We start from the raw sequence: 26,036 nt of genomic DNA, 5'->3' as shown, positions 1-26,036 counted from the left end.
ATACGGTTTGGGCCCTGTATATCTGATGGAGCGCCTCCACCGTCATAAATTGTGCCGCCCTACGAGATCTGCCACACAGGGCCTTCTCTCAGTCCCACCAACTAAAGTAGCTAGGTTGGTGAGGACTCGGGAGAGGGCTTTCTCTGTGGCGGCCCCCTCGATCTGGAACTCCCTCCCAATAGATCTTCGACATGCCCCTTCCCTGGAAATATTTCGCTGGGGCTTGAAGACTTGGTTCTTCAATCTGGCTTTTACAGCCTCTGAGATCTCTAAGGTGAACTAGCCACTGTACTGAAATGTTGATAATTTATTATATTGTAATTCTGTATTGTACTGTACTGACTATATCTTATTTATTGTATTTTATCATGTTTTATTGTATGCCGCCTAGAGTGGCCATCGGCCAGATAGACGGCCTATAAATTAAAGTTATTATTATTATTATTATTAAATTTACTAATTTGCAGTGAAGGAGCAGTGTCTGCCTTATACAGGAGGAAAAAAGAGAGCCAATGGAATCAAAGCATTATTGTCGCATTCTTCCCCAGTACCTTGCTTGCTTTAAAAACAGATGTAAATAACTTCTTTGGAGCCATTGTACATGATAACCTTAGAATTGTTGGGTTTAGATTGGGGGGGGGAAACAGCAGGAATTTGAAAAGAGTAGAACCCACTTAAGGCATTCTTGATGCATGGTAATGTGAGATATTCCAGGTCCTAGAGCCAATACAGGGTCTGATATTTGTGACTCGGCTCCCAGTAGAGTTTTGCAGCTAAATTATATTTAAATGATAGATAAATTATATTTTTGTGTTTCCTGCCTCTGTAATTCAAATGTAAAACATTGAACACTGGATTGATAGTATATTCAGTTTTTAAATGGCTGTTTTCTGCTCTTTTCTTGATACTAGCAAGCAAGGTTCTTAAAAGATGGCTTTTCAAAAGTTTTAGATAACCCCATGAAAGACAGGTCTGTCAATGGATTGCCATGACAAACAAAATGAGCCTCCGTATTCAGAGGTAGTGAACCTCTCATTATTAAATGCTGGGGGAAATAACATTGCTATTATATCATATTTTATTATTTATTTATTAAATTTATACCCTGTCCTTCCTCCCAGAAGGCGCCCACGGCGGCACATCATGCCCTGCCTGCAAGCTTTCCAAGGCATCTGGCTGGCCACTGTTGGAGCCAAAGGCTCTGTTTCAACAGCCACAGTGAGCCTCAGGCTCATGCATTCCCCCCTTTCTCCAGCATGGCCACAAGGAGGAGATCAGAAGCTTCTCTTTATGTTTTACACTAACCACAGTTTAGTGGGTCATCCAAACCCTAAACTGTGCTTAATCTTACCAATGGTTAGTTGAAACAAGCCAGCTTCTTAAAGAATGGTTTGAAATTAGTTTGTTTCAAGAAATCATAGTTAAGTATAACCATATTTTGTCTGGATTTGGACATCCTGGCAAGGTGTGGTTAAGGTAAAATGGAAACAAAGGCTTTTGAACTCCACATGGCTGCTCATTCTGAAAATGCTACACTATGGTTTAAACCTTTTTTGGGTCATGGACCCTTTTGAGAATCTGATGAAAACTATGGACCCCCATAAATAAATAAATACGATTCATTTTATTGCATTTGATTTTTTTTTTTTTGCACCCAGTTGACAATCCCCCTGAAGCCCATCTATGGACCCCCTAGGAATCCATGGACCACAGGTTAAGAACCACTGGTTTAACATTACATCTGAATAAGGCATAGCACAATATTAAATAATCCTGTTCAGGAAGGCAATTCTTCATTCTTAACAGATGTACAGAGTTTGCTGAAAGTATTATTGTGTCTCTCTTGAGCTAGGAATGAAAACGAGTTTTTTTCCAGCTGGAACAGGAAAATAGGTACACTCTTTTTGTTAGGCCACCAAGGGATCCATATCATGACCATAAAAAAGAACAACCATGAAACATACTCACATTAGTCTTCAATACATTCATTTCTTGAACATTCCAAAGGCTCATTTTAATATTTAGATACTATAATGTGCACTTTTTATTGTCAAAGGAAATACACATGAACATTTTCAGCATTTCTAAATTCAGGGCACTATAACCATGTTGCGCTACCCATTTCCCCAACTAAACTGCCCAGTATTGTGACAGCTGATACATGCATGCAACCAAAAAGTAAACAAGTACAAACTTGATACGTATCAGAACCTGTATGCTTTACATGCAGAAAATAGGTGACGCTGGAGGGTATACATGCTGATCTTGTATATATTCCTATAGTAAGTAGCAGTATTTTTTTAATACTAGCTGGGGTGGAGAGATTGCTTTTATTTAGTAGAAGATATCAAAGCAAATGTATAGATATGATGTAATCTGGGCAGGTTTGAAAGTTCTGCAACACGTGTTACTCATTGTCAGCTTAGAAACAGCTGCCCTTCACTGAGTCAGGCCATTGGTGCCAGAGTATGGTGGCCAAATGTAAAAGAGGACAAGGCTCCTGCCTCTTTAACAGTTGTGCAGAAGAGGGAATTTCAGCAGGTGTAGCTGTCATGGAGGTGTAGCCCTGCATCTTTTGCATTTGCTCACGCTGTGCTGGAGCAAGAGCTATTGTACAAGAGACAGTGGCCCTCTTTTTCCACCCTATAGGTAGCTGGAGCAGTAGAACTTTGCATTCCCATCATCCTTGGAAGACACTGCAAGAGTGAACAGAATACCTTGTGGAGATCTCCCATCCCATTCCATATTAGTGTGGGAGAACATTCCATTAGGCAAGGAAAAATTTGCACTATGTTGAAAACAACCCTGAGGAAGCTCAGCAACTGAGATGGAGCCTGCTAATCTAACCATGCAAAGCTCATGATTTTATGTTCCACTGTGATATTATCGTAGATGGGATTGAGTCTCAGATGGAATTATTTTCCTTCAGAAATCAGATTCCAGCACACACTTGCTTGTAAAAATTAAGACTGCAACCTTATACCCACTTTCCTGGGAGTAAGTCCCCATTTATTTCTTATTTCTGACTAAACCTGTACACAGTTGCACTGTGAAATTCTAAAAGATATATGCTCCCACACTATAGTATTATCAAGTATGCAAAACACTCATAGAAAAACATCCAAAAGCACAATTGAGAACAGATAAAACAGATATTGTATTCAAGATACATGTCAATCAGGATTTATTAGGCCTCCAACCATAACACAAAGATAAATGTAAAGTGGTAAGAGAAGGAAAAATATCCCTTCCCATCATTATGTGTGCTCGTACATGAATTAATGTTCACTACTGTTTCTGGAGAACTATTCCACAAGTAAGAGAAAAATGTAAAAGCGAATGTGCAGGAAGTGCAGCATTCTACTATTCTAATCATACATATTGACTGATTAATATTTTAAACATCTTTAAGCAGTATACAGTGGAGGCTGGTGGCTCCAATGGCAACTGGGCAGCGTATCTGCTCTGGGGTTTAGTCTGAACTTTTAATGAGCTGTCCAAAGTGCTGAAAGCTTCTTGAAAGTTCAGACTAAAACCCAGGGCACATTCACTGCCCCACTGACATCAGAGCCACAGACTCCACTGGCAGTACACACACGCACACACACACCATATCATATCATTAAACAAAAATACTACCAAATCCCAATAAAACAGCAGTATAGAAACATGTAGAAGCATACAAAAGCAAATCAAACAAAAATTCAGAGGATTCAAGCACATAGAACAGGGTCTGACTGTATGGGTCAGGGAAAGCCTGGGTAAAGAGATACGTCTTTACAAGACGTCTGAAGCAATTGATTGTATGGCAGAGGAAAGGGCATTCCAGAGTGAAGGGACAACAGCATAAAATGCCCTTTTCGGGCCAACACCCTATGGTATTCTCGGTGCCACACATAGAATGTAGTAAGTAGAAGATAAATTCTGATGTCTTCTCAGAGTTATATTTTCTATACAAGGGTATTGCATATTAACAGCAAATCAACAGAGTACTGTGTCTAAAAATACTAGGTAACATTCAAAGTTAGTCCTACTCAGAGCAGACCCATTGAAATTAATGGACATGACTACTTTAGGCACATTTATTTCAATGGATCTACTCTGGGTAGCACTTACTTTGGATACAACCCATGATCTCTAATCACCCACCATGCATCCTGGGTATGGCAACCAGGCAGACAGCTATCTCTGTGGTGATCCCCTTCCTATGAAATTGCCTCCCCTCAGAGTTCTGACAAGTGCCAGTGCTGAAGATATTTTGCCACTTGTTGTTAAAAAAAACATGTATTAGTGCACTATGCCCTTTCTGGGGTTTAATGTCAGGAATCCATTAATGGTGCACTTGAGGCTATCAAAGTTGTATTTTATTTACATTACTATGATTTTACTGGGGGGGGGATATCATTTTATCTTGTTTATCAACTTGAGCCTGATTGTAACACTTTTAAAAAATAAATAGAATGTTAGCATGGGAGCTTCTTGCATTCCTGGAGCTCCTGAATCAGTGGCATACCCACAGAAATGTCCATAATATCCAAGTCAATAGGGAACCCTTTGATTTCCCAAAGCTATCCATCCAGAGGTCATGACTCAGAATGTTGCTTTATTTGCACACATACATAAAATTGAAAAGTTTGCCTTTGCACCTGATGCAAATCTTGACATTACATACAACCACTGGGGTGGCGTGGGGGAGCTATAAGCATCACAACCTATACGTCAGATTCTTATGTAGAACAGCAAGTCACTTTGGGGTTGTTTCTACAGGCTGCTTAACCCTATGCATTCCTATCCCAAGAGGAAAGCCAACATTTTCTCACCAAAGCAGAAGACTCCACCATTCTCCTTTAGGAAGCATAACTGGAATTCACTTACATATTGCCATGGGCAAGAACGAGGTGCTGAGATACTCTATGATGTCTTTGTGCAGAAATGGCGGGAACGTGGCTAATGTGGAGATCATCGTATACGGTAAAGTACTCAAGATGTCATCATTGAGAAAAGGGAGCAAACACGTGGTTGTGTAAAATATTGACTGTCCAAGATCTGTCAAAAGGCACACAGAAACAAACAATAATGAATGTGTGGTTCCCATCAAAATGGGAGAAGGCATACTATGTATGACAGCAACCGTCCCCAGACTGGCACCCTGCAGATGTTTTCAGATGACAACACCCATCAGCCCCGCCAGCGCAACTGGCTAGGGCTGATGGAGGTTGTTGTCCAAAACATCTGGAGGGTCCCAGGCTCTGGAAGACTGCTTTATATCCTTCAGTGGTAGATTTAAGGAACTCTTTTTTGGGGGGAGGAAGTGGGAGGCAAGAGGGTAAGGGATGATGATGGCTATGCTTTGCCTCCACAGTTAGAGACAGTATGCTTCCATATACCAATTGCCAGAAACCACAGAAGGGGAGAGAGCTTTTGTGCTCAGGTCCTGCTAGCCGGCTTCCCATGGGCATCCAGTTGGCCACTGTGAGAGGAGGATGCTGGACTAGATGGGCCACTGGCTTGATTCACCCAGGCTCTTCCTATTGTCTTTATGTTCCTGTGGTGGCTTAAAGCAGAAATTGGGTTTAACTACATAAGCTCTTTCAAACTACTTCTTGACCCAACAGTCCTTGGCCCAGAGCTGAGCCACCCCAAAGTCCCAAGAAGCCCAAATCACTTGAGACAGTGCCATTGCCCAGCCTTCAGTTGCTCCTGATGGGATCCAGCTGGGTTAGGAAGGACCACGTGGAAAAGGAGAAAGAGGTGGTGCATCTTACTTGAGACCACCCAAAGCCAAACTGCACTGGAAATGCATTGCAGATGAGGGAGTTAACTGGAAACGAACAAAGGGAGGATGAGGGGAGTAAGAGTTGGGAGCAGGAGCCTGGTCCTACACATATAGAAAGAGAGGAGAATCTCCTACCCAAGTGCCAATTGCCAAGGCCAGTTCTTTAGACACCTGTGGACTTTTAGGAATATAGGAAGCTGCCTTACACCAGGTCAGACCATTGGCCCATCTAGCTCAGCATTTTCCACACTGACTGGCAATGATTTGCCATGATTTCAGGCTGGGGTCTCTCTTGGCCTTATCTGGAGATGTTGGGGATTGAACGTGGGACCTTCTGCGTGCAACGCACATGCTCTGCCACTAAGCTACAGCACCCTTGAGTGCATAGAACAGCCAAAGTTAAAAGCACTTCTGAGTTCCACTGATTTCAATGGGAGAGCTGATGTAACTGAAATTAATAGGACTTGAAATTGTGCATTGTTGGCTGGATCATGCCCATATTTTACAGCAAAATTAATTTACCATGCCTTCGTCCAAAATTTCTGAATGAGGGAATCTGAGTGAAACAGAATATAGCAGTTGTGTTGATTTACTCCAATGATTTTGATATTATCAGTGTCCTAAATAGAGAAGCACAGACCTGCAATCTCAGTATGTATAATCACAGAATACAAAGTTTACAGTGGAAACAGCAACTCTTGACCAATTCTATCCGTCACACAGTGAACTGATGCAAAGCAAAAAGCTGTTAAAAGACATTTCTCTATATTTAACACATATCTTATTATTACTGTTACTATTATTACAGCATTCTCTCAGCTACAGTTTCATTCCCCACACTGTTATTTGTCAAATGTGGTTTCTCTAAAAATGGTGCATCTATTGCCTTCTCTGGCCATGTTTCACACAATGACAGTCAACAGTATTTGGATTGATGGGCAGTGTAGCGCTGGATAAGGAATACTGGACGTGACCCACACTACTCTGGGTTCCAATCCTAGCTCACTCATAAAATTCAGTGGGCTGTCTCAGCAAAGTCACTCTCTCTCCACCTAACCTGCCTCCATGAAGCATTGTGAAGATAAAACAGGGGTGGGGGGAAGTGATCCCCATGTGTGCCCACTGAATTACTTGGAGGAACACCTGAATGCAACTGGAAGAAACAGCTATTTACTCTAAATCAGATCATCATTTTTCTTAAGCCTCCTGTCTTTAAAGCAAGTGGCTTCTCCCAAAGATGATGGTGAAACTAGTCAAGCAAAAGTGAACATAACTGTTGCCTCATCTCCACCATACATTTAAAGCACAATCACACCACTTGGGCTTGGTTCTTGGGCTGAAGCCATGACTGTTAAAGTGCAATGATGCTGCTTTAAATGTGTGGTGCAGATAGGGCCTATATCTGAACACATGGAGCTGCTTCAAACTGAGCCAGACCACTGGTCCATGTAAGCCAGTATTGTCTATTCTGCCAGGCAGTTTCTCCCAGCATGTGCTATTTGGAGCATCTTGTGCATGCAAAGCATGTGCTCTATCAACGAGTTATGATCTGAGGGCAGGAGAGTGCAGCAAAGGCATTTTAGGAGAGATTGAGTGCTGATGCTCAGAACACAAGCTCCCAATTCTCCAACTGATCCCTCGGAGCCTTTGAAGTTATAGTCATTGTCCTGTCTTGCAGCTACCCTAGATCTGAACCCACTAAAAGTGCAAGGAGCTTGACACAGTGGAGATATACTGGAAATAAGAGCTGTGCTTCCTGGTTGAAAGTGAAGCATGTCCATATTTGCAATAGAGGGGCGGTTAGAACTTCTAAACACAGGGAGCTGGTTCACATGTTGATTCCCTGATAGCTGCAATATCCAATGATGGTTTGAATGTCTGAACAAGCCCTCATAAATCATACACCACAGGGAAAACATTCACGTCACTGCAGACATAATGCTCCTCAGCCAAGCCAATTCAGTTATTCACAGTTACAATTTGCAAGCCATCAAGCATGGACAAATCATCAGTCCCTGGTACCTTCAGGCAGAACCCTGTCTGAAATCCTGAAGAGCCAGAATACTGAGTTAGATGGACCAATGGTCTGACTAAGAATATGGCAGCTTCCCATGTAGGTTTCTAGGAAATTAAGACAATACACACACACACACACAGACAAAACAGTGGATAATATTACATTGTAACTGTCCCTGGATCCTTCAAATTTGCAAAATATGCAACACTTAGATCCCTGCCAATTTAAATTTTTTCTTTCTTTATAGGAGCCTAGTGTAAATAACAACACATCTACAGTATAGATACGAGATACAAAATTTAGATCTGTGCCAATTTAAGACTATCCTTATGGGGGGGGGGGGTTCCCATTCATATAAGTATAGCATAGACCAAATGCCCCAAGTTGTCAATCTGACTGTAAGAATTCAAAAGGTCCACTTACCGTGTTGACCATGTTGCAGCAAAGGGACTAGATCCAGCAGAGTCACCAATGTCACGTATAGTCCTTGATAGTCCAATGATGGGTAGTCTGATAACTGAGCATCACGACTTTGCTGGCCGCGTTCAGTGGGAGCATCTCGCAGGACGCTGTAAAGGAGGGAGCGAGTAACAGTAGGGTTGATGGAACTGACCTGTGGTCTTAGAGATGGGGTGAGTGGGAATGGCACAGGAAAAAGACACATGGTCATGGGCACTGTCAAATTGGAGGCATCTTGATTCTCCTTCTTCCCTGTGCGGGACAAAATGCTGTTGGGGGGACAAAGAAAAAAAAGAGACAACAAAGACACAAAGAACAGCACATTACATTGAAATGACACTATAAAACAAATAATAAAACTCCAGATACATCCCACATGAGATGCAGTCTCTACCAATACTAGTGCATCTTGCAAAATCTAGCAACAGTTCACTTCCATGCTTGGGAGGAATACAATTGAAAATGGCTACTTGTGGGGAAATTTCCATTGCATCTCATGTGTTATCTGGTTCATAAGGAGCAAAAATATAAAAATGCATGTTTCAGTGGCACACCCATGTTTCACAGTTCAGCAAAATTAGATGCAATTTGAGATGGAAGGAAAAAAACGCAACAGCAGCAACATCCAATTGTCTGAAATTTTGATTTTTGAAAAGAAAGAAGCACTCTTGGGAAAACCTTTTGAACATTATCATTGGAAATCAAAGAGGAAATACTTGCAAAAAATAGGTGTGGCACTTGCAGAAACATGTTTTAGCAAAGAATAAACATGTGCGTTTGTTAAGAGAGCCTTAAAAATCACATGTTTATTGCATCAAAATAATGTCTGTATGTATTACATGATACTGTTTCATGACATTCCATCAGTATCATCTGAGATAATGAGATTTCAACAGGCACATGGATTTAGAAATAATATAATATTTCTAAAATGTTAGCTAAACTACATTTGGAAAAGCTTTAAAATAATATGTAGTTGATGGGCTGCAGCATGTTTGTGAGCTAATGAGAATGGTAGTTTGTGTGTGCTTTTAATTTAGGGGAAGGAAACGTCTTATTTTCTGAATACAAACACTGCCTTGTTATATAGTTACTTTTGAAATCTAAGGGCTAAGCAAGCATTACTCATTATATCATTCAGGGTCTTATCATACATTGCTAATGCTACTTATGTTATTTACTGAACAAACTCACTACAGACTAAAGGAGAAATAATTTAGAAAAATTAAAAGGCTTAGCGGGAATCAAAATGAAGGCTAAAAATTGCTATGCCTTCTCAATATCATTGCAAGCAAATTATGCCAGTTTTCTGAAATTACTATTTTTAAAATGGTGCTAATGCAACAAAATTAAAGGGCATGATCCAGCCAAAGCTAAGATGTAACACAATCCTATGCAAATTTACTCAGAAGCAAGTCCCACTCTATTCAATGGGACTCACTCCCAGGAAAGTTGCACATAGGACTGCAGCCTTAAGAATGTGCCTCTCTACAACTAAAATCAGAGAAGCTTAAAGTGCTTAACTTTCTCAATCATGCTCGTCACTTTTTTACTAATTTATCAAAATGACTATTTATTAGAGATTTAACTTATAAAAATCTGTTATGTTTACAATGCATCAAAACAGATATCCATTTGTCTCTGTTTGGCATAGAAGAGGCACTGTCTGAAAGGTCTAAACAAAGGTGGGCAACCTGTGTCCCTCAGATATTGATGGACTCCAGATCCCATCATTCCTGACCATTGGCTATGCTAGCTGGGACTGATGAGAGTTGGAGTCCAACAACATCTGAAAGGCCACAGCTTGCCTACCCCAGTTCCTCATTAGACTCATCCTACACATTTCTATGAGTGATCTTCTATGAAAGGCAGCATTCCACTGACTTTTCATCATTAGGATGTAAATTGGGCCAAGCCTGAATATTTCTGAAATCACCGGTCTCATTACATAGACCTTGTATCTTGTCTTGCACATGAATAAGCAAAGGCACAATTAACAGGAATTCAGTGGGAGTGTTGGCATGGGGAAAGTTGCAGACTGACTTAAACAGTTGCAGGACAAGGGCTTATTTTGGTGACACAGTTAGGAATGGTAAACCTGTTTAGTGACGGCACAAGCATTCTTGATTGTTCAAGTACGCACATGCTGTCTTCCAATGTGTAAGTAATTTGTACCATTTGCTCAATTCTACAAGTCTCATTGATACAAACAGAGGTCACACAGCAGCATTACACAGTGGGCTGTGCCCATGATATCCAGCTTTTAGAAACGCCTTGTTTGATGTGCCTTGTGTAGTTTTCTAATACTTTGGGGGGTCATTTACCCAGTGTCCAGTTGCCATTACGGTATTTAAGAAATGTAAACCAGTAAACCACCTCAAGACCACTTTCACGATAATGGCTGCACTAACAAATTGATACAAAGGGTGCTGTCTTACATCAAGTCAGACCATTGTCATTATTGTTTACACTGAGTGAGTGTGTTTGTGTGTTTTAAAAAAAATTAATCCTGTGCTGCACTGTTCCATTTACTTAGCTATTGATTTTCATTCTGTCCCTTACCAGTGCCATCCAAATGCTCATTTTCCTTTATTTGGCTGCAAAGCATCAATCTTAATCAGCTTTGCCTTTCTGAAGGTATAAGGCACTCAAGGTTGTCCCTCTTCAAGATGGAGCTGAAGCACCTAGAGACTACACATCCCTGCATGCAATCCTCCACTGCCATCTAATCTGCTTTCTGGGCAGAGCAATGAACTTATTTTTGAAACTTTTTAAATGGGAAAAGACCAAGGGATTTGCATGGCAATGTGCTTTCTTAGTAAGTTGAATGGTCAAACAGCTAGTTGCCAGTTTGGTTGTTTGGTATACAGATGACTGAGGAGGCAAATTGTAGAGTCAGGTGGGGGCAGGAGAAAGTCTCTAATAGCTAGTAGCAGCCAGTGTGGCGGGGCTGCGAAGGGGGGAGAAATTTGGTTCCGTTCACACTTGAAGCCGAATCTATCAAATTCACACTTTACAAAACAATATGTGAACCAAAACACATCAATTCTTTGAAATTTACACGTGTCCAAATTTTATGATGCAGTTCTCCAACCAATGTTTACAAAAATGCAGGTATTAAGAGAAATGTGCATAAAATGCATATATTTGTGAAAAATATGATACAAAATGCATTATATTTGGCAAATTGGCTTGCAAAGTTGGATACATTAGTCAAAACTGCATACAAAATGTGTTTATTAGGAGAAATGCACGCTATGCTGATGAGTTTTCATGAAGTTTTTTTTTTAAATCACTAATTGCTGCAGAAATGTGGAAAACTCTTAAGACTGGGAAAATGAGAAACCAGGAGAATTGAAATCAACAAATCCTTTCATCCCTAAGTGGGGCAAAGCTGCCCTTCCAACACTGGCATTACTACAGCTTACCTGGACAGCACGAGGGCAGGGAGGTGGCAAGATCAGGGCTGGTCAGACACATGTGGATGCACCCTCTGAATGTGTTGCAAACTTCCATTATAGTGCAGGATTGGCTGTGCCGGTACAGCCATAAAGCCCTGACCTTGCCACCATCCTGCTTCGCCCTGGTGGCATCCAGGTGAGTTTCAGTGATGACAGTGTTCCACAGCTGTGGTTTCGCAGCTCTGCCTCACAATACTAGCCACTACTGCTAATAGGAGTAGAAAAATAGAAATGTAAGACACACGCACACGCATACACAGAGCATTCTTTCTGTAAACCCTCTCCATAATTACAGGATCTTCAGGTAGTGCTTGTTGCAAGGGCACTAGCGGATTTGGCTACCACTCCTTCATTGCACCAGTAAAGAATGGGTACAGGGAGGGAGGGACAAGGAGCAGAGGAGGAAGAGGGAGTGTGTGTGTGTGAGTGAGAGTGAGAGTGATAAGCTCTAAAGTTCACTGGGTCACATTGGCCCAGTCACTATGGTCAGTTTGGCCATATCCTGAATAGGAGCTAATTTATAGATAAGGATCATATTATTTTTATCTGGGAAGATAAGGATTCTTTTCCCTGTAGGGCATTTGTTATATTTGCAGTCAAAAGTAAGGGGAAACAAGCTGGAAATGAGCAATGCATGAAAATTAAATTCATGCTTAATGCAGAGAAAAGCTTTGGCCTAAAGATAAACTTAAGGAGGAGCTCAATGAATGTGTTATGCGCTGTGTATGGTGATTTTTTTAATGTGATGTTTTATTTGTCAAAAAATAAATGAAATTTCTTTACATTTGCCCACCCATCCCACTAAAACCAGTAAGCCCAATTCCCTTCCCCAAATTTTGGTGCACCCTCAAGATGTCTGCAGATCAAAGGGTCATGTTCTTCTCTGGTGTGACTAAAAGAAAGCCAACTAAATCTATATGCAAACCAAGTCAACCTTGTTATTAAACCCAACAAAGTTTATTGTTCCCCCAAAGGTATTAATGTATTGCAAATTTCCATTACATATCCGTCTTTGTGGACTAGCTAGGAAGACTCCGTCTGAACAACCCCATCCTTGGCACTTTATGTGTGTAATATAATTATCTTAGCTACAAAGAAAATCTAGGCTTTTTTTAAAAAAAGCAGTTGAAACAACTCTCAGATGCTTACTTGGAAGTAAAGCATGTCGAACTTAGTGGGACTTACTTCTGAGTAAGCATGCATAGACTTGTGCTCCACACTTCTAGTGAAACCACAGTAGTGATGCACAGGCACTAGCAATTGAATATGGCAAGACTATGGGAATCGAGAATGAGACCAGTAAACCATTCAATGATATTTTGCAGTAGGCCATGGTCTTCTGAATGCTACTTTAGATTATGCAACTTTCTGCTCTTAAAAAGCATTTAGTTTGCTGGACTGAGAGTTCTCTTAGTATGACCTAACCAGCTATGGTGTCAGTGTGGGTCTAAGGCAGGGATGGGATGGGAAACCTGTGGCCCTCCAGATATTGCTGAGTTACAATTCCCATCATCCCTAACTATTGGCCATGATAGTTGGTGCTGATCAGAGTTGGAGTCCAAAACATCCGAGGGCCACAAGTTTCCTTCCCATCCCTGGACTAGAGTAAGGCTGCAATTCCAACCCTACTTACCTGGGAGTCAGCCCCATTGAACTCAATAGAACTTACTTCTGAGCAGACATGGTTACAATTGCAGCCTAAGAGTTAAAATTACCACCAATTTAAGTAAGGGTAAAGACCATTGACAACATTTAGGTCTAGATCCAGGTTTAAGGTGCAAATGCAACCCACAGGGCACTTCTCCCATGGAAGACTGATTGCAATTGTGAAGGACAACTACTCCTGTAAGTAACTTCCATTTAGATGTCTTTTGTAAACCGCTTAGAGGTTTTTACAATCAAACGGTATATAGATTTTCATAAATAAATAAGGTCATGTAGGATTCTGGCACAATATTCACTGTGCTCAAGGGGCCTTAAACGGAATAATCAACAGTTAATGCCCAGGTGTGGAATTTGTGTCCCTCCAGATGTTGTTGGACTACAACGGCCACCACCCCTGATCATTGGCCATGCTGGCTAAGGCTGACAAGAGCTGGAGTACAACAGCATCCAGAGGGCCACAGGTTCCCCACCGCCAGACTGAACGGGTTGCTTTCACACTCTAGGCCTGGAGTGTAGCCTTACAGCTCTAATGCCTCCTAGCTTCTGCATTGTTCAGACCTATGATTATGGTTATTAGTTCATTTTAGACAAAATAGAAGACATTTTCCCTCATATTCTGAGTGCAGGCTTCAAGTCATCAGCTCAGCCACTAAATGCCGTTGAGCAACAGGATTTGGGTTTAAGTCCATTTTTTAGCACATGGGAGAGGTAATGGGACTTGAAGGCAAGAAGTCAAACTGCACTCCAGCAAATACCCCAGCTTTGCATTCTGCTGTTGGCATGGGAGCCATTATAGCGTTGCTCTCATGGGCTCAGGATGAGGCAAGAAGCCCCAGGTCACAAAGGAGAAGGAGCCTCAGATTCTGGAGGAGAGATATTGGCATGTGAAAGCGCCCCAGCTTTGGCTTCTCCCACGTAGCCCAGTGTTTCTCACATTACCTTTGGCAACATGAAGAAGCACCATGCCAACGTGGCTCCCGTGCCAGCAGCATCACATGAGAAAGGGGTCATTTTGGTGTATTGATCAGGGCTTCTTCTTTAGCAAAACTAATGCACTTCTAGTTGATGTCTGTTCTCCAATGAAGACTTCAGATTTAAGGGAAACAATTAGCCAAACTATCTATTGAGGCCAGGAGAAGAAGTGCAATGAGTTTTCATTATAAGTTCCAACTGCACATTAGGGGAAATTGCAAGAGTTCAGTAATATGGCTGTTGGGAGAAGAATGGATTCCCCTTCCTTGGAGATTTTTTTAAAAAAATTGCAGATGAATCTGCTGGAGCTACTTGAGGGTTAGGATAGCCTGTCTTAGGGTAACAAGTTAGATGAAAATTATTGACTAAGAAGACTTTCATTTTTGTTATGCTGTGATACAAAACTGTGACTATAGTCACTAGTTTTGAAGCAGTTCAGTTGGGCAAACTGAGGCCTGATCTGCATAAATGCAGCAGAATGAGGTGGGGGTGGAAAGCTAAGGCAGGTAGAACAGACTGAATCACTTCCAGCTGGATGTAGGGGATCACAGTTCTGAATGCCCCAGCATATTATTAACAACTTCCTGCAAACAGAAAATCAGCATAGCAAGTAAAGGGTGGGGTGATCGCCTTTCTCCCTGATGCGCTAGTGTTCCATTTGCAGGGAGCCTTCTAGGTGGGAAAGGAGAGCTAAAAGAGTTATGTAGCCTGTCATGGTACAGTTCACCACCTCATTCACACCTTGTTCTGCTGCACATGTAGATTTCTTCTGGGCAACCATTGCTGAAGTTACTTATTACTTCTAGATTTTATATTTCATTGAGTTCTGAAAGTCTAGCAGAACACCCTTCCATTTTTCAATACACTATTCATACACATCACTTAACCAGTATGTATTTTCTTTGAGAGCATAATTTAAAGCTTACCTTAGCAATGTCTGAGAAAAGTATTTCAGAGTGTTTGCAATGTCCGTTCCAGAGGGGACAGGGTAAATGTTGTGAAGGACGCGGTTATGGTATTCTTGCAAGTACCGGATCTTGGAAGCAACTGGTTTTTGTTGCGGTTGAAGAAAAGAAGAAAATGGGGGGAAACAAAGAATATATATCTTAGTTCTGTTCTTGTGGCTATAAAAACCATATAGTTTTTCTATATTCGGTCTGCAATCCAGCACAGAGTTACGGCCAAATTACATGTGAGCCACGATCACAGATCTTCCAGTTTTTTGAAAAGTGAATAGCAGTTGTTGGGAGGGGAGGAGGGATTGATTGGATTGGGACCATAGTGCTGGTGGAGGAAATAGCAGCTGTGTCTTCAGATGCTCCTAAGCCCATTTAAATTACGGGACTTACACATGACTAACTCTGTGTTGTACTGAGGCCATGATCTAATACATTCACGCTGAAGACAGTGGCCAGTTAATTTTATTCCAAATGTTCACCAAATTCATTTTTATTGGTGTTATTGGGGTTTTTTTCCCCTTACAATATTTGTACAAAGTCAAGTAAAAAGACAGGAAACTAATGAAATGATCTTCAAGCCTTGCATAATAATATTTAGCATTTATTTATGGGTTTATAAAATTATTTATACTCCACTTTTCAACCCTCAAAAAGGCCCCCAAGGTGGTTTACATCCAAAACCACAAAAATTGATTTGGACAATCATATCTCCACCTTTTGCCCACACATGCAGCTCTTTCCCTTCTCCCTATGCCATAATTAAATCAGGAAATATTCAATCAACTATAGTTTCCCATTATGTCCAAACTGGGAAACTATCGTTACCATGTTTGAAACAAGCCAGAATCTTTCACAGTCTTCAGATTTTCCTCTCCCCCAAAGGCCTGACCTAGTCACTGTAAGTACAGGGTAGAGAGCTAAGGGGATCCATGTAGCCATTGGCTAAGTGGCTGTAATCATGAAACCAGTATAGGCAAGTAACCTCCCTTGTAGACTGTGGGAGTGATGTGGACATAATATATCAACTTCAGCAAAGCTTTTGACAAAGTGCCCCATGATATTCTGATTAGCAAGCTAGCTAAATCTCTATGTATGGATGTGAAAGTTGAACAGTGAAAAAGGTGGATAAGAGAAAAATCAATTCCTTTGAAATGTGGTGCTGGAGGAGAGCTTTGCGGATACCATGGAGTGCGAAAAAGACAAATAATTGGGTGTTAGAACACATTAAACCAGAACTATCACTAGAAGCTAAAATGATGAAACTGAGGTTGTCATACTTTGGACACATCATGAGAAGACAGGATTCACTGGAAAAGACAATAATGCTGGGGAAAACAGAAGGGAGTAGAAAAAGAGGAAGGCCAAACAAGAGATGGACTGATTCCATAAAGGAAACCACAGATCTGAACTTACAAGATCTGAACAGGCTGGTTTATAACAGAAATTTAATAATAATAATAATAATAATAATAATGGAAGTTGCTGATTCATAGGGTCACCATAGGTCAAAATTGACCTGAAGGCACATAACAACAACAACAACATTGAGTAGGGACAGAGAGTACAGCCTTTGATGGTTTTACTACTGCTTTTAGCTATTTTTATTGCATTTTGTTGTTATTAATTTATTTCATTTATCAATTAATTCCTATTAAACATCTCAAAGCAATTTCACAATAGAATAAAACAGATAAAAAACAATTCCAAATATAAAAACAATTACACACATATATAAAGAACAGTTTCAAATCCAGCACAGATTCCAAGTGGGATAAAAATCTACAGTTGTTTTTAGTGAACTTTTAAGATGTCTTGACAATTTTACACTGAAAGGAAGGGTAGACATGTTTTAAATACACAAATAAACTTGCAACAGCCTATGGTTAAACAATCAATTGATTTATTGTGCAGCAAATGGCAATTACGAAGATAAATGGCAGCTTTTGAAATCTCATAAGAAAAGTATAAAAAGTAAAAACGTACAAGAAAGTTGATATAAAACTTACAAATCAAAGGAATATATGAAAAAGAAATAAACTCTTTCCCCAGATTTTCCCAGTCATCATGTGACAGCAAATGGCAAAGAAAACAGTGACTCATACAGTTCATCTGCCTCTGTTTTCTTCTGTAAGAGTCAATGAGTTGTTTATTGCTGAGAAATCTCAGCATGTCTAAGTGTAGTTTAAAGTGAATATTATCATGAACTACTACTCCATTTTTTTTAAAAAAAAAATGTGTTGCTGAATGACAATTCTCCTCATCCCAGCACATTGGCCATAGTGGTGCCATGAACCTGGAGTCAGAGTCCACATCTTCAAGGGATGAGGATGAGGCTCTGAAGCAGAAGGGGAAGGGCACAAGGGTCAACCACAGTAGTGCTGTCAGAGGAACCTGAAAGGCCAGCGTTTCCCCAGCCCGAGGATGTGGCAGTGCCATCCTCTGACTCAGAGGACCCCACTGCAATAACTCCAGGAAGACCTGATGTTCCCCTGCTCCATCACAGCAGATGATGACTAGAGAAGGCCCTTTAAGTAGAGGAGCATCTTGCAGCACAGGTGGTGCTAACAATTAGGTTGTACCCCTTTCTGCTATTACTATTACTATATAAAGGCTAAGATTCAGTTTGCTCCTTGCTGGAACAACTTTGGAGCTTTGTATTCCCCAAAGTATAGCTGAAACCCTGCCTTGCCCCACCACAGAGGACCACCGCTGGCTGAGGTTAATGGGAGTGTCCAACAACATCTGAAGGGCCACAGGATCCCCTCCCCTACAGTAGATGGAGCTGACTTATTCTCTCTTACTCCACAGGGCAGGATTAGAATTAATGGGTGGAAATTCCAGGGAAACAGATTTCAGTTAAACATTAGGAAAGAAATCCCGACAGTAACTGCTGTTTGACAGTGGAAAGAGACTGCTTTGGGAGCCGGTGGACTCTCCTCCACTGAAGGTATTTAAGCAGAAGTTTGATGGCCATTAGTTGCCATGTAACTCCTGCATTGCAAATCCTGCACTGAACAAGGGGTCGGACTAGATGACCTCCAAGGTACCTTCCAACTCTATAATTCTGGTTCTTGTGATGCAAACATTAGACTTGTCATTCATCAGGAGTCCATTCTTTGTCTTCACAAATACAAGGCCTTCCCATTCCTTGTTTATATTGGGCTCTGGCATATCTACATTCCCTGGAGGACAGCACAATGCACTAGAGCAGGTATGGGGGACTTTTGGCCTTACAGATGTTGTTGAACTACAACTACCATGATCCCTCACCATTGGTTACACTCACTGGGGCTGATAGGAGTTGGAGTTCAGCAACAACCAGAGGGCCAAAGGTTCCCCCACCTGTACTAGTGTGCCAGCACTGCATTCAGCCCTTAGCAGATTGCAGTTAATTTCAAAATTTATAGATTTTTTCTAAAGCCTGACAAAATAAAGAAGAAATATTCTCTCCAAGCTCAGCATTCTCCAGACCACAACTATTGCATGTTTTGAAATCCAGTAACTCAATATACAAATGAAGACAGAAAGCAAGCAATCATCTCCATGTTTACTCAAAAGTAAGTCTAAATTGATTCAACAGCACTTACATCCAGGTAAGTGTGTACAGGATTGCGGAGTAAATTGTTCTGAAGTTATCTTTTAAAAAGAGGGTTTTAAAATATTCTAACCCTGTATTTATTTGATCTTTGTTTATCTTCTTACATTTGCCTTCCGCCTTTCTTCCATCATGGAACCTAAGACAGTTTACATGTGCTTCCTAGGCAGTCACCCATCCAAACGACTGACCAGACCCAGACCTGCTTAGCTTCTGCACGGTTGTGACCTCTTGTGCCTTCAGATCATACTCTGGGACATGGTATTAGTATTCAATAATAAAGATTTCATAACCCAAAAGGTAGCTGGACAAGAAATCAAATCTTGTATACCCCAAGACCTCAATCTAGATAAAGTTATCCATGCTTAAGGCTACAGTCCTAAACACACTTATTAGAGAGCAATCCCCACTGAATAAAGTGAGATTTAATTCCAAGTACACATGAATAGGATTGTGCTATAAGTCCCACTGAAGCCAGCATGCTTTAGGTTAATCACACAACATAGGCTGCAATCCTATTCACCCCTACTTGGTACTAGGAGTAAGCCCCATTTAACTTAATAGGACCCACTTCTTAGTATTTATTTATTTTTATTTAAAATATTTCTATCCCGCCCCTCTACCCTATAATAGGGCACTCATAGGCATAGACTGCACTATAAAATATATTACTGACTCCAATGAGACATGAACATAACTATTTTTTCTTTATTGAGGTCAAACTGTACATGTATTCAAGTAGCAGATCAAATTGACGGAGAAGTTGGATTAATATGGAAATATTTATTGCATGATTGTATGGTCAGAATGAAATGGTCTCAAGTCAAATTTCAGATGCACAAACATAATTTTTAGGGGGTTTACAAGGGATTTGCCACAATGGGCTCTTTTGGAATGACAGAATACAAATTTAATAAACAACTAATAACATGCCAGTGTTTTGTAACAATAATCAGACATTTAGAGCTATACTAGTCAAGTGGCAGGTCTGAAGGTAATGAAGTAATATTTTTAAAAATCCAACACTTTCTCCAGCCCAATCATCTGTAGGGGATACCTACACTACAAAATTTATACCATTTTAGCTATAACAGTTTCCCCAAACTTTGCTCTTTTTGTAATGTGTGTTAAAGATTCTTCACCTCACTCACAGAACTACAGTTCCTAGGGTTCTCTGGTGAAAGAAAGTGGCTACTAAACCCATCTCTACATGTCTACTCTTAAGTAAGCCCCATCGAGTTCAATGGGGCTTGCCTCACAAGCATATGGTTTTAGGAGAACAGCCTCAGTCTGCAGAACAGATACATTTTAAATTGGTTTCCTTGCCTCTGCTTGCTCTAATTTTGTTGTCTCTCCATTTTATAGTATTTGCACAGTGTCAGCCTCACCACCCCTCACCTCTCCCCCTCTTACCTCCCAGCAAGCAGCAGCAGCATGGGTGAGGGAAGGGCAGGTGAGCCTTGTCGCCCTGCCAACTGCTAATGCTTGTGTGATGTGATATTTTAATATACCATATTTTATTGTTGTACACAACGATGGAATCAATCAAGATGAATGGCAGAATAGAATTTTTTTCAAAGAAAAAATATAATACATATAATATATAATAAAATATGATACATATAATATAATATATATATAGTAAAGCTCTTGGAATTGCTTCTTCCAACAGGAAAAGAAATGTTTTTCATCTCTGTTTCAGTAATACTGCTTTCTTATGGGAAGGAACCGTTTGGGGTGTGTTTTTCAGCTTCCCTTTTTTAATACATGCCACCAGGACAGCCTGTTCTCCTTCCTTCTTTCCAAGGTCAAAGTAGATGTGATGGCAGAAGACCCATCTCTCTAAAGGTGAGTCTGCCATAATCACATAAACAGTGGGCATGAACTGGAATTAAAGAGCGAAATGGGTGCAGGGATGACTGGTGCTGAACCCACTATGCACCCATAAGGTACCTCCCTGAAGTCTCCTCTCCAATGTGATTTTGCTCTCAGCGAAGTTCACTTCCAGGATCAGATTCCGGTGTGTGTGGTAGTAGCAAGGACCCATCTCAGGACTGCAGAGAAGCAAGCCATCTGAACAGAAGGAAAGTTCAGGACCCCTACTCTCAGCATACCTCTTTGTACAGGAGTTGAGAAGACCTGCATTTAAAACAAAGGGTATCCAACCACCATGCCTCACATGGCCCCAAGCAACACTCACAAAAAGTTGCAAGGAAGCAAGGGAGCTATTTCATTTTTTCCTAATGGAAGCCAAAATATATGTCAGTGTCTCCTTATATTTTAGATTTCACTGAGATGCACATCCTTCAAAGCCAAGATGGGATGCAAGAGTCTTCAAAGTGTGTGGTTTTTATTTGGCTTGCATGCCACATTAATATAGTCATGCATTTCTATAAAATACTATATTACAAACTTTTTTTATTTATAAAAGTTTTTCCTGTCCTGAGCTTTTTGAGGAGAAAACAACATAGTAGACTCCAAGTGTAATTAGGCGATTGTAAACTCAGATTCTGTTCCAGGTGTTCAGGCACCAACGCAATGCAGCACAAAAATACTACCTTGCCCTTGTTGCTGAATCTGTTGCTGTGATCCCAGACACACTGCCAAGTCCTGTGCAGCACACACCCACAATACAGAAAGCAAAACACGTGAAATGTCCCATGATGAGTCATGACCTATTTTTCAGAAATGTTGACACCATATTATCAGTGAAAGTCACCAAATGCCATATCCATTGGAAATCATCTTATTTTCATGTGAATGTTTTTTTAAATGAGCATATCCAAGATTATTTCACAACAAGTCCAGTAACGTTGGCTTAGCTGGCTTTTCTGCTCTAACTGGTTGAGTATTTGTTTGATTTGTAGATGGAAGAATCTGCAGTCTATCAACTGGCTCTAAGGTCCCATTGAAGGCTTACAGTTCCTCAGTCTTGACATAATTCTGTCCTCAGCAACCTCTTAGACATTAGTTAGTTCAGATCCTCCTGTATGACAATAGCCTCAGTAGAAAGATTACTCTGTGGGTCCTTATTTACCTTCGTCCTACTCTGCCACCACCTTGTCCAAGAGCCCTGCAGTAGATATGACATGCAATTAGCAGCTCTCTCGCTTTCTCATAGAATCATAGAATAGCAGAGTTGGAAGGGGCCTACAAGGCCATGGAGTCCAACCCCCTGCTTAATGCAGAAATCCAAATCAAAGTATTCCCGACAGATGGCTGTCCAACTGCCTCTTGAATGCCTCCAGTGTCAGAGAGCCCACTACCTCTCTAGGCAATTGATTCCATTGTCGTATGGCTCTAACAGTTAGGAAGTTTTTCCTGATGTCGAGTCAAAATCTCACGTGCGTGCGTGCGTGTGTGCTTTTAAAGGAAACAGCAGGTGGTGGGTGATCTAGATCAGGATCCAGGAAAGGACACTTTGTCCTGTTTAACACTTTGCCCCCTGCTGTGCTTCTTATCATGATCATGCCTGGTGTTTGCATTGGAAGGAAACCTCTCATTCACACCAACAGAAACTTTCCAATGTAAATAGCAGGCATTGGGGAGGGCCATCCAGATGGGGACCATGGTGGGGTATAAAGGAATATAAAAACCCTCCACACCAGCATGCTGATCTGGATTGTGCCTTCCATGACTGCTATTTGACTTTAAAAACATTCACACAATTGCTAATTGCATGACTGGATTCATATCTACTTTGGCCCATAGAACAACAGAAAAGGGACTCTAATTGCAAAATTCTGTACATGTCTATTCAGAAGTACTCCCACGTAAGTAGGTATAAGAATTCAGTGTATAGATGGTGCAAATTAAATGACATGGTACATTTATAAAAATGAGCCTTTAGTTCACCATTTGGTTGATATCCAACTGTGCCGATGGCCTTTCTTTTCTCGATGTATTCTAAAATGAAACGTTTCAGGAAAACAATATTGGGTGAAAGGAGGAAGTAGACCCCTTTGTTTCATTTTAGAATACATCGAGAAAAGAAAGGCCATCGGCACAGTTGCCCTGATCTGTGGGAGACAACCAGTAAGAACGACTTGCTACTATAGTTGGTTGTTTTAATCAACAATGATTCAGTTACTCAAGCATCCTGCCGAGGGCAGTTGTATATCTCCTTCCTTCCTGGTCTTCAAGATAAGCCTGAAGAAATACCTGTTGAGAAGCTTCAGATATGTGCATTCCTGTCTTTGGTTGATGGACTGGAATATCCATAAGCACCCCCCTTCCATCTTTATGATTCTACAGTTTGTGACCAGTGACGACATTTCATCCTGCATTGTTCAACCAAAAATAATCAGCAAATACCTACCTTCATTAAGCACACTGAGGAGGAAGTATTCACCAGATGTATCAAGGGTGTTAAACTGAAGCAAGACTGAACATTAGAAGGGCAAATCTAAAATGATTCCTGGTGCTTTCACTGCAGGACTTTGGGGCAGAAGTCTAGGATCCGTCCCAGCAGAATGGGCAAATGCAGCAGGTCTTGCTTATCACATTAAAGTAATAAATGTCACCTTCTAATGGGGAGAGGTTCTAAGTCCAGAATCTAAAATCACCTAAGTTGCACCACTGTAAATGGTGAAACAATTCTATGATGGATTGTGCTTCCAATGGATGTTCTGGAATCTTCTTTCTTGGGTGGTATCAGAAACATTATGGGCAAGAACTGGCCACAGATGCTTTGCCTACAAGAAATCAGAGCAGGTATGGCCTACAATCTATCCACAGGTTCCCTGCACTTTGATCTTGCCATGATTCCGTTATACCTTTTCATTCAGTGCTGGTCAATCAAGCTACAAAAATAGTCAGCTGACCCTGCATCACAGTGATTTGATAGGGTGTCTTAGAAATAACTGACTTGTGTGTATATGGATCTGACCAATCCCTTTTTTCTTCTCTAATCATATCTCCATTTATCTGAGCATGTAAATATTACCTCATTGGCAGCTTGCAAAAGCCACAGAGGAAGACAATGTTATCCAGTCTAAAATATAAACACAAACAGAGTGTAGGTGTGGGAGGAAGGCAAGAAATGCCTATCATGAAGGGTCCCTGAAATTTATTTTTATTTTTAAGTCATCCAGTAATGAAAACAATCCAGCATGAAGACTTCCAAAATCTAGCAATGGAATCAAATCAAAACACACGAAGCTAGGCCCTTAAAAAAAAATCATATATAAGGCCTACATTTCCTGTTACTATTTCGCGCATGCAGATAGAAAAGCATCTCCCTCTTCCTGTAAATATAGAGGTTCAGAGGCTACCTAATCCATAGCCTGATTTGTGTTTTACTGATGAGCGGTGATATATGTCTTAAGGATCGCAATGACGATGGTGGCAGAACGCCCGTGTGTGAGAGAGAATCCCCAGAATCGAGCTCTTTAAACCGCAGTCCTGTTAGATCTCCCCAGATGTAGGCTCTCGCTCCACCCGTCTTCAATCCCGCTGTACGTAAAGGTGGGGGGGGGAGAGAGAGAACGTCTGCCGCATTCAGCACCACGGACAGGGCCATCTCCTCCCGTCCCTTTCTAGCCTCTTCTTCCCCCCCCCCAGCGCACCCCCGTTTCTTCTCTCGCCTCCCTTCCAAAGCTAGCAGCAGCCTCTGGGCCTTTTGTTGCCCAGCCGAGAAGGCGGCAGGACCCTGTTCTCTACTTACACTGCTCCGCTTTGGTGGACATGATGAAGTTCGGGTGGAAATGTTTGGTCCCAATATTGGCGGCGCTCTGTCTCCTTCGGCTAGCGGTGCGCGGCGGTCTCCGGTGGTGGTGGCGTCCCCTTCTTGCCCGAGCTGCATCCCTCCCCCTCTTCTGCCTCTACCATTGCTCCAAAGCTGCAGGGAAGAAGCGGGCGGAGGGGAAGAGGAAGGGAGAGAAGCCACGAGAAGGGGGCTTAAACTGCGCCTAAACGAGAGCTCGGCACGCGTCGACTGGCGACCCCTAGACGGCCTTCGGTGGAGATTCAGGAGAAACGGCGACGCGCCGAGAAGGACCCATTTTGCAATTAAGGGGAAAGACTGCAAGGGACCCCGCAGTTCGGCGAAATGAGCTCGACCGGAGAGGAAACGGCGGGGCGAGAGGAGGGAGAGGCAACGGGAAGGGGGAGTTCCATTCATGCAGACGGGCGTCTGAGCGCTGCCAGCCTTTTAAAGGGAAAGCCGCGCTCAGCCGCTGACGCTCGGGCAGGAACAGCGGGGCTGGAAGGGACTCCCAGATTTCTGAATGCGGAGCGCCGCTCAGTCCTTTGCAGAGCTTACTCGGGCGTTGAATGAGGCTAAGCGTGTTTAGGATTCCAGCTGTGCCTGGCGCCCATCGAGACTAGGGCGGTAGTCGTCCAGGGTCTCGGGGAGGGGGCATTAGACCCCTTACTTTCTTGGGAGCAGGATCCCAGTAGGGTCCCTATGACTCCTTGGTCCTTCAAGCCAATCAGCATGAACATGTGTTAGCCACTGAGAAGCTTCTTCTAACATGCTTCTTTGTCCTTTCCTGTGGACTGGAGCCAATCAGAGTGAACAGAGCTGAATCAGCTACAGAGAGGACTCTTCTCAGCAGCTAACACACTCCCCTGACATGCTGATTGGCTCCTAGGGACGTCTGTTGTGAGAGGAGGCATGCATGGGAAGGACTGAGGAGTGTGGTGATGGCTACGGACAGTAAGCAAGCGAATGAGGGGGTGTGGCTGTGAGACTCTGCACTTCTGAATTTGCCACTACACTACTGGGCAGAACGGAGGCAGCCCAAACAGTAAGCCGAGCCAATGACAGGTGGAGGCAGAGGCAACGGTTCTAGTTTAGTCCCCTCCTCCTCCCTGCTGAGTTCTACAAGGGGCACCGCAGAGACTGAGGATGCACCATAAGGAACTTATCATAAAGTATTGAACTTGACATTGTTTGTATACACATGGTTACTGTTGTTTCCTTACTGTTACATTTCTTTCATAATGATTTCAGCTGATATCACGTTTGAAGCAGTTTCAATAGAAACCTTGGAAACGCATTTCAGAAGTGCTGCCTTTCATAGGGTTGCCAGGTTCAGGGCCTGAGACTGATCCTGTATCTTTAGGAGTAGAGAAAGTTAGCCAAGTGCAGGTGTTCTTACAACACTGTAATGGGAAAAACCACAAGGTG

The 26,036-nt window shown here is 41.8% G+C and overlaps 1 protein-coding gene across 14 annotated transcripts in view; it reads right to left on the bottom strand.

The window, feature by feature from the left end:
- UNC79 (unc-79 homolog, NALCN channel complex subunit) overlaps positions 1-25,249 on the bottom strand; it is a 219,281-nt gene extending 194,032 nt beyond the window's left edge. For 10 of the 14 annotated variants that reach the window (XM_061612013.1, XM_061612014.1, XM_061612026.1 and 7 more), the window contains exons 1-4: positions 24,570-25,248; positions 15,277-15,397; positions 8,217-8,521; positions 4,876-5,046 (exon numbers count right to left, since the gene is read on the bottom strand). In XM_061612013.1, coding sequence (XP_061467997.1) covers positions 4,876-5,046; positions 8,217-8,521; positions 15,277-15,397; positions 24,570-24,591 — 619 coding nt within the window. In that variant the 5' untranslated portion in view covers positions 24,592-25,248. Of the gene's footprint in view, positions 1-4,875; positions 5,047-8,216; positions 8,522-15,276; positions 15,398-24,569 lie in introns of those variants that run through there. The other 4 variants (XM_061612016.1, XM_061612022.1, XM_061612025.1 and 1 more) reach the window with 3 other exon arrangements.
- Positions 25,250-26,036: the final 787 nt, after the last annotated feature.

Source organism: Rhineura floridana, chromosome 2 (assembly GCF_030035675.1).
Source record: "Rhineura floridana isolate rRhiFlo1 chromosome 2, rRhiFlo1.hap2, whole genome shotgun sequence".
In the NCBI taxonomy this organism is placed as follows: domain Eukaryota; kingdom Metazoa; phylum Chordata; class Lepidosauria; order Squamata; family Rhineuridae; genus Rhineura; species Rhineura floridana.
Note: the sequence above shows the minus strand (reverse complement) of the source record. Positions and strands in the feature narration are given on the sequence as shown.